General features: G+C 48.1%; 2 protein-coding genes across 2 annotated transcripts; both read left to right on the top strand.

The window, feature by feature from the left end:
* Positions 1–1276: 1276 nt before the first annotated feature.
* On the top strand, positions 1277–2301 carry PFLUO_LOCUS763 (uncharacterized protein; the record flags this gene model as incomplete). The annotated part of the gene is made up of 2 exons (XM_073785333.1): positions 1277–1537; positions 1606–2301. The coding sequence occupies 2 exons, from the start codon at positions 1277–1279 to the stop codon at positions 2299–2301; spliced, it is 957 nt and encodes a 318-aa protein (XP_073634859.1).
* Positions 2302–6446: 4145 nt separating this feature from the next.
* PFLUO_LOCUS762 (uncharacterized protein) lies at positions 6447–9488 on the top strand (the record flags this gene model as incomplete). The annotated part of the gene is made up of 3 exons (XM_073785321.1): positions 6447–7193; positions 7241–9298; positions 9384–9488. 3 exons carry the CDS (start codon positions 6447–6449, stop codon positions 9486–9488), a joined length of 2910 nt encoding a protein of 969 aa, XP_073634858.1.
* Between the last annotated feature and the right edge of the window lie 244 nt (positions 9489–9732).

The raw sequence follows: 9732 nt of genomic DNA, 5'->3' as shown, positions 1-9732 counted from the left end.
ACTACCCATGTCTCTGATTGAATCGCCATGAGCTGGAGAGAAATAGGAACCTTTGAGAAGCAGGGAATTGTGAGATGAGTGAGGGAAATGACTGACTGATGAGGTTGGAGAGTGTGTTGTGTGGGTCGACAACCCTTTCTTATCGCCCGCGTAATGACTGGCCGCCACTACTCCACTCCGCTCCAATATCCGTCCCCTCCCTTCCCTGTTTGCATCCCTAACCTCCAGCCTTTTCCTACATACCTCAAAATTATCATTAATTCGTTCTCTACAATGCCTCGGCGGGTGCGCAAAGCTCCTTACTGTAGGACAGGCTGCGCTACCTGCTAGCGGCGTCACAAGAAATGTGTGCTACTCGTGGCTTCTTAACCCCACCACACTGCAGAAGTTTCACCGCGTATGAAGTATTGCACCCGCTAACGTTTGCTCTGCTAGGCGACGGCAATAAGTCTGAGAATTGTTCAAGCTTTGAGCTTTCTGGCGTCGAATCTGCAGATGTAATACGAGCACTCGTCTAGGTCTAGACTGCCAGCAAAGAGACGGGTTTAGAAATTTGGAAGTTTCAGACTCTATAAAGATATGGGAGATTCAATCAGTTCAAACCATCTAGCTTTTTTGAAAAGAATCTTGCTTTGGATGTTCCGCCTTCCACTCGGGCTTTCAACAAGTCCTGCTTGCATGAAGATCAAACCGGAGTCGGTAAGCATTGTGCCGGTAGACATTGATTATTACTCTACTGTAGAGGTAAATAATGGCAGCGATGACTTATATTTGCTTAGAAATAGAAAAGTTATAATTGGCAAAAGAATTCGCCAATTTATAGCCTTAACTAACTTAACTACCTCGGACCAGACACGGATCCGGTTAGCCCCATTTAAATCTGGCCCGAGGTGCTGTAAGACCGTGAGTGACCTCCTCACTGCCGTCGGACAGTCTTCTCCCGGATCTCCACAGTCTGACTGCCCACACGTCCTCGCTGCACCAGCGGTCTCTCTTCTGCCTTTTCGTATAACCTTCTAATCTGTATTTTTTGGTTAATAATAATACATATATAGATATTCTAAGTTACTTTCTCAACTAGGCCGAAATATCTTGTAGCGGTTGATCATTCCAAAAAGAAATCGTAAGCCATAAAAAGGTACAATGTTAATTGTGCTGTGGAGAGCCTTCATCAGCGAGAGCGGTGATCGGCCCGACTTACAGGGGGTGGGTATCACCCAACATCGAAGTCTCTTTGTATGTTTTAACAGCTTGCAGTTCATACATAACCTTTAGCATGCCACAGCAGATTAACACCGTCGCCGTCATTGGCTGCGGTGTCATTGGATCGAGCTGGGCATCTCTTTTCCTCTCCAGAGGTTTGAATGTCATCATCTTCGATCCCGCAGAAGGAGCCGAGGAAACGTTCAAGCGATACCTGCAAGATGCGTGGCCTGCTCTACAAGCATCTGGGGCCGTTGAAGATTCATGGGCGAAGAACTACAAGTTCGTTGACGATCTGGCGTCGAGCCTGCCTGAAGCAGATTTCATACAAGAGGTATCCAGCGCAGCCTTGAAATACCCTTCGCGCGTTGTCAACATTGCTAATCGAATTACCGTCTCAAGAATGGACCAGAGCGCTCCGAATTTAAGGAGCATCTGATGGGGACGCTTGACCAATACGCCAGACCGGGTGTCGTGATCGCCTCATCTTCTTCTGGTCTGCCTGCGTCTGATTTTATCGGGCGGTGCGAGCGAGATCCAAGTCGCATACTGGTTGGCCACCCGTTCAATCCACCACATCTGATCCCCTTGGTGGAAGTTGTCCCTCACCCTGGCACCAACACTTCCTCAACATCCACTGCAATGGATTTCTACAGGTCGATTGGGAAAAGCCCCATCCTCCTTCGCCACGAGGTCCCAGGGTTTGTTGCCAACCGTCTTCAAGCCGCGATCAACAACGAAGCATACAGCCTTGTCAGTCGCGGCATTATCTCAGCTGAAGACCTTGATACGGCGGTAACATCAGGTCCAGGTCTTCGGTGGGCTCTGACAGGTCCATTTGTTACAAATTCGCTTGGTGGGGGAGGAGGGCCTGACGGTTTTATGCAGCGGATTGAACGTCTTGGTCCTTCGATTCGGAGCTGGGAGGCAGATATATTGAAGCACCGGTTTGATTGGAGCCAGGAAAGCCTGTCTGCGCTGAAAGTCGGGGCTTTGAAATGGCTTGAAGCGGCAGATTGGGCTGGCATCAATGGAGAACGAGATCAGATGTTGCTAGAGCTGCTGCAAACCAAATCCAAATCCTCGTCGCTCACGTAAAGTCTGCAATGGCCAACAGACTTCAGCAGCAACCAGTGTCTTGGATGAAGGATTTGGTATCCTTTATTGTATAGCAACGCCTTGACAAGTGGATGGATTATGAGTTTCCGCGCACATATACTTCCGGAAAAAACTCAGATGAAGCACGCTAAATGCAGAGGTCGTATCATATTGATGTTATATTGGTAATTTAGGAAAGCCTTTGATAAGACTATAGGGACACCTCGTTACTGAATGACTAGGACATAAATTGCCATGTAGAGTCGGTCGTGGTAAACAGAACCTGGAGTAAAACACAGACGCCCAGCGGTAGGAGAACTAGATCTATCTCTTCTCCATTCCGAACACTGGTGGGTTGGAGGTTTCTAGTGTTAAAATCTGCACTGGACCGTTCTAAATCCTGTCTTGGTGGCTCTCTAGCGCTAGGGAACTTCTCGGTGACAAGGGGGAAAGTTGGGGAGCCAGCGACCATCCCCAAAGCGGTGTGTAGCATGCGATGCTGATCAAGTCGCTTCAACAACCTTAGTTGGACCAAGCTGAGGTGGGGCTGGTGATTGAGTTTCCCGCCTCTTGATTGACTACCAACCCCCGTGGATGACACCGGCCTAAACCCCATTGGGATCGCTTCTGTCGGCGTTGCGGCATTTTGGCTTTCTGACAAAAAGGTCTTTGGAATCATTAATGGAACGGTCGAGAAATACCCATGACGTATGGCCAGGAGGTTGTAGATTCTTTTTCAATATATAGATACCGTGTCTCGTTCAGATGGGCCAGGTTCAGCGAATTTAAATTAATCCTCCACTCTTCCTCCCCCGGTATCTTATATCTCTTTGCCGTGTATTGCCCACAATGCCTGGTTCTGGGAGATCCGTCACATCTCCTCAGCAGATGCCGTGGCACAGCGGGGAGAAAAAAATGCATGATTTGATGAAGGTTCCCAATCGATCCAACCCCACGTCTCAACTTCTTCCTCCGGGTTCTGGTCACTTCGTGTATCAGGCGCCACTGGTTGCTATCGGTGTCGTCGACCAGTGGGGAATGCCGTGGACTACCGTTTTGGGGGGAGAGCCAGGAATTGCTCGCCCGGTTGGTGATTCCATGATCATGATGGACACACCTGCCCAAAACAAGGACGATCCCGTCCTACAATTTCTACTGGAGAGCACTCCAGTCAATCAAGCTGCGCAGTCTCACGGAGAGAAGCCGATTATAGGCGGTTTGGCGATCGATCTGGAAAGTCGAATGAGATTAAAGCTTCACGGAAGGCTACAAGCCGGGCAGGTCTCCTACGAAGGCCAAACACGTCGGGCACAGTTACTTTTTGACATTGATGCGAGCCTCCCTAACTGCCCGAAATATCTCAACGAGAAATTTATCGTACCCAACTTATCCGACCCCAAACCATTGCCGGAATCTCCCAAGCTACCACCACAAGCAGCTGAGCTGCTTAAAAAGGCTGATTTATTCTTCATTTCATCGTCAAATGCTGGTATGGACATGGACACCAATCACCGTGGTGGTTCTCCGGGCTTTGTGAGAGTACTCTCCAATAGCCCAAGTGGCGCAGTTCTTGTATATCCAGAATACTCCGGGAATCGTCTCTACCAGACTCTTGGGAACATTCAAACGACTCCTTTTACTGGCTTGACGGTGCCGGATTTCGACACTGGCGACGTCCTATATCTAACTGGAGAGGCTCAGGTTCTCAGTGGAAAGAGTGCCACTGATGTTTTACCTCGCTCAAAACTTGCCGTCAAGATCACTGTCCGGTCCTCCAGGTTTGTCTTCCAAGGGCTTTCCTTTTTAGGAAAACCTGGATCCTTTTCCCCTTATAACCCCCCTGTCAAATATGCCAGCGGGGAAAAGGAACTAGTCAAGCCTTTGGATACGACTGGAGCAGCGGTTTTGAATCGTGCTGTCCTCATCGACTCCCAGCGCCTCACTCCCACGATCGCGAGGTTTCGTTTTCATAGAAGGAAAATCCACCTTAAAGACCTGGAACCCCGGGCAATTCGCTACACTCTCTTTTGCGGAGGATCTTGACCAAGGTTGGAGTCACATGCGGGACGAAGACCCCCGGTCCTTGAATGATGATTACATCCGAACCTTCACTATTTCCAATCCCCCAGGATCATCAGCCGACGGAGCCCTAGAATTCGAATTGACAATTCGCAATGTTGGGCGAGCAACAAACTACTTGTTTCATCAAGAAGCAAATGGCGCTTTTAGCCTACCATTTTATGGCTTCGGCGGGAACTTTCATGTCGAGGACAAGCGTGCTCCTATTGCGTTTATTGCCTCCGGGATCGGGATAACGCCACTTCTTGGTCAAGTATCGTTGTTGACAAAGACCCAACTTAATAACTTACAGATATTGTGGTCTATACGGGTCGATGATGTGGAATTAGCACTGGACACCCTCTCGAAGTACCCAGAACTAATCCCCTCAACCAAGCTCTTCCTGACAGGATACGGGCCATATTTGGGAAAGAAGGATAAAACAATCAATAAACTTATCAGTACTGGAGCTTCTATTACAAAAAGGCGGCTTCAAGAGCGAGACATCGTTGAGCTTCGCAGTGAGGTTGAAACCGATTGGTATATGTGTGTGGGCTCAGAGCTAAAAGCTCTCATTTTACAGTGGCTAGCAGGAAGAAAAGTTGAGTACGAAGATTTTGGTTATTGAGAACTACAAGTTTCACTTTTTATTTGAAATCCAAAGGACGGACACGATACTGTCCGGCGGCTCAAAAGTATCACTGTGTATTACTGCTCTATCTAACCATTGAGAGATTGATTCATCAAGTAGTAAAACAGATCTAGAAAACAAGACGAAATGGAAGGCAAGACCTAGTGAGCGAATACAAGTACAGCCTTTAGAGTTAAGGCAACTCTTATTCACTTGTCTTAGGATGAGCTAGTCTCAAATTTGTCTCGGATGATTTCCTTTATGTTTAGTGTTTGATCAGACGCAGTTATTTTTCTTGACCTTCTTCCAGAATGCCATACTACTGTAGGAATCGTGAGATGGCCAAAACCCGACCCCACAGCTAGGGCCCCACGACATGTGACTGGCCTGCAAACACCCGTGGCCTGAGGGGCAACACCCCAGTTTTTTCTTCCCCATGGAAACCCTGGAGGGAGGCTGAGCCATGGTTTCGACGGTGTCATTTAATGGCGGTCGCAACACTGGGTTGCAGATTGGAATCAACAATGGCACTGTCAACGCCGAGTTTCACCAGCCTTTCGGTAATATTGGGCATTCCTTAACCCGGGACAATCGTACTGACTGTGATGCAGATCTGGATGCAAAGTTACCTATTGTGCACGAGGCTACATTTAATTCATTTGCAGATCAACATGATGATGAATGTCACCCAGGTACCCGAACCGATCTCCTTCGGCAGATTGAGGAGTGGGCTTCGTCACCGGAAGACTCTCACGAGAGACAATGCATATTTTGGTTAAATGGAATGGCTGGAACAGGGAAATCGACTATTTCTCGCACAGTGGCGACGCGTTTCAGAAATGTAAAATCATTGGGAGCGAGCTTCTTTTTCAAAAGGGGCGAGGGGGATCGAGGAAACGCTACAAAGTTTGTCCCAACGGTCGCACGAGAGTTAGCCGCCAGCATCCCGGAATTGCTTCCCTTTATCGAGGAAGTAGTGCGTGACGACCCAGGAATCGCGACCAAAGCGATGACAGAGCAGTTTGATAAACTGATCATGCATCCACTTCAGAGTCTGAAGTCATCGTCGGGGCTATCCTGCTTAGCGAACCGGACAATGGTGATAGTAATCGACGCATTAGACGAGTGTCAAGGGGATAACGATATCCGACTCATCCTCCAGCTTTTACCACAGCTACAGAAATCAAGTTCGCTGCGACTTCGGGTGTTTCTGACCAGTAGACCTGAAATGGAAATTCGCCTTGACTTTTCGAAAATTTCAAACCACAAAGATTTTATTCTGCATGAGGTTCCCAAAGAGGTGATTGAAGAGGATTTGTCGTTGTTCTTGAATCACCGACTTTCTGGAATTAAAACTGAGCGGTCTCTTCCTGATGATTGGCCCAGAGACTCAACAATCCACGATCTAATCTCGCTCTCATCTCCACTCTTTATTTTCGCTGCTACCATTTGTCGTATGCTGGAAGACCGCCGTTTCGATCCTGTGGAGATTCTATCTGACATCCTTGAATCTTCCGACAACATCTCCAAGCTTGATAAGACATATCTTCCTGTCTTAAATCAGCTTCTTTACAATCTACCAAACAAGAAGCAAAAAGAGCGGGTGGTCGAGGGCTTTCAAAAGGTGGTTGGAGCTATTGTGATGTTGGAGAATCCCCTCTCAATCGAGTCACTATCAAAACTTCTGAATATCCCCGAAAGGACCATCCAGGTCAGATTAGATCTTCTACATTCGGTTTTGAAGGTTCCAGAAGATAAGACTCTTCAGGTACGCCTCTTCCACCTGTCGTTCCGGGATTTTCTTCTCGATGATGAAACTTCTAGCAAAACACCCTTCTGGGTCGATTCGAAAAAAGTGCACTATGACCTGGCCAAGGCATGTATTTCCGTATGCGGAAATCATTTGCGAAAGAACATTTGTGAACTTCCTACCGATGGGGCCCCGCGTGCTGGCCTCGATCGCGCGACCATCGATAGGCACCTTCCTCTGGAGGTGCAGTATGGCTGCCGGTACTGGGCATATCATCTTGGACGGTTCTTGAAGGAAAGCGAAACTTTTGCTAGCAATGAAGCACCCGATGTTTTCGCTGATGCGCTTGAATTCCTCCAAAAGCACTTCATGCACTGGATGGAAGCCATGAGCCTCCTTGGTCTTATGCCGGAAGTGATAGGGATGATCAACCTACTGTTCGGCCTTATACCCGTGAGTTACATTGGGAAAGCATATCCATATTGTACTAATAGGCACAGAGCAAAATGAACCTCGCCATGTTTGATTTGCTGAGCTATGCAAGACGCTTTGTTCTCAAATATTCACAAATCGCCGATGAGGCTCCCCTTCAAATTTACTGTGCGGGTTTGATATTTGCACCCCGAAACGCGATCCGCAAGATGTTCGAAGCAGACCTTCCCACTTGGTTATCGCAATTGCCGCAAGTGCCTGCGAGCTGGAGCTCAGAAACACAAGTTCTCGAGGGCCATGAAGATAACGTATTTAATGTGGTTTTCTCCTCCGATAGCCAGGTACTGGTATCTGCATCAGCCCTGTCAATACGAATCTGGGACCACACGACGGGCACCCTGCAGCATAGTCTTCCGGTAGATTCATCTGATCAATCCCTGCATCATTCTGTTGTTCTATCCCCTGACGGTCAATTATTGGCATCTGTATCTCAGAGTGGCTTGTTGAAGCTGTGGGACACCGTAACAGGAGTTTTACTGCAAAAGTTCAGCACTGATCCATATTGGGTCAAACTAAACAAGTTTTCTCCCGACAGCCAACTACTCACCTATATATCTGGTAGGGGTCAACTGCAGCTCTTCGATACCCGAAGGATTTCAAACTCTACCTTCAAAGGTTATTCAGAGCCAGTTTATTCATTGGCCTTCTCCCCAGACAGCCTGTGCCTAGCATCTGGATACGCAGATGGCACGGTGGAGATTTACGAGCTCGCAGCTGGGAAGCTAAAGCACAGATTCAAATTCCATCCAGGGCCAGTGGATTTGATGACATTCTCACCCGACGGTCTGCTACTTGCGTCAACGTCTGTGGGCGCATCTATAGCGAATCTATGGAGCATTGCAAGGGGTGTGCCGCAACATGAGATTGATGTCGACCCTAAGGGCCCAATTTTGAAACTGGTTTTCTCCCCCAACAGCCAAAAACTAGTTTTCGAAACTCGCGGTGGAACAAAGGTGTGGGACCTTAGGACGGGCGATCAAAAGGGGGTCTTGAATGTGGTTTATAGTCAAGGATGGTACGAGCTAGCCTTCTCAGCCGACAGCGCTTTGTTGGTAGCTGCCGGAACGCTAGCTGTATTTATTTGGGACTGCGAAAACAAACCCCGCAAGCTAGAGATACATTCGGACTTGATGCGTTCTGCAGCCTTGGCACCGAACAGCCAGTCTCTGCTCCTAGCGTCAGGCTGTACGAATGGTATAGTGCGACTATGGGACCTCGCAACGCCTCGGGCCTCTGATATTCAGGCAACTGATACTTCCGAGAAGATTGAGAGACTGTGGACATGTGAGATGACTGATCTACTTTTCTCGCATGGCGGGCGATTGCTGGCATCAACATCATCCGGTGGGCAGATCATCCTCTGGGATGCAGTGAAGCAAATCGTCAAGGATGAAATTAAACTCAAGTATCCCTTTGATGGGAGGATGGCCTTTGCTTATGACAGTCCCATTCTGGCCATCACTCAGACTAGCGAGATCTTGCTTTGGGACCTCCTTAAAAGGCAGCCCCTCAAGAAGACTCTCAAATTCATTGATTTCGAGATCTACCATGAAGAAAAACCTCTCTGCTTGGCCATCTCAAAGAATGGACAGCTGGCCTTTAGCCTCAGGCATAAGGTCCGCCTATGGGATATTGAAACTGGCGCCAAATTACATTACTGGAAGCTTGGTGGGAACATCAACATTTTGGAATTTGTCGGCGATGGTCCATATTTGCGAACCAACTTCGGTATCCTGGGCCCCGGTGAGGATGTATTCTCGCAGAATTCACTTCCGTTGAGGCTTTTGGCTTCGAAGACGGTGGACCAAGTTCGAAAGCAGTTGAGTTCCATAGTGCCTCGAAAGGACGACGGAACCATGACTAGAGAAATGACGACAACAAACCAGCCCAGTACTCGTGACCAGGAAAGATTGCAAATCTCTCTGGAGAACCAGTGGATCATGCTCAACGATGAAAGGGTCCTCTGGCTTCCACCCGATGTCCGTCCACGGGGAAACGACGACGAAAATCGGACGAAGATTGCCATTCATGGCCGGAAAATTGCTTTGCCACACTCCGCAGGGCATGTATGCTTTGTTGAATTTTGTACATAGTAGGCGCGTCGCTATCGTTGTCATTCTTGCATATAAAATAGCCGCTGAATATATACAGAAGCCCATGTTGCCGTGTCTGTCCCTTCCCTTCTCCGCTCCCACTTCACCTGTCTGCACTATTGTTCTAGATGACAGCAACGTCCCGCAATCCGTGATCGCGTAATGGCTTCGTATTCTATATCTCGGCAATTGCACTGTTTGACCAGACGCACGTTACGTTGGTCGCACGTGTATTGTCTGGCTCCCGCGTGCGCGGCTAGATTGTAACTTAAATTAAATTAGACTACTCCGCAGCCTATTGTAAAATCATGTAACTACACGTGGGCATTGAAGAATACGAATGTCATTTAACTACAACTTGTGATTTATTAAACACTACAGTACTGTATAACCATGTCTTAGATCCG

This window comes from Penicillium psychrofluorescens, assembly GCF_964197705.1.
Source record: "Penicillium psychrofluorescens genome assembly, chromosome: 1".
Classification (NCBI taxonomy): domain Eukaryota; kingdom Fungi; phylum Ascomycota; class Eurotiomycetes; order Eurotiales; family Aspergillaceae; genus Penicillium; species Penicillium psychrofluorescens.
This window is presented reverse-complemented; position numbering and strand designations above follow the sequence as displayed.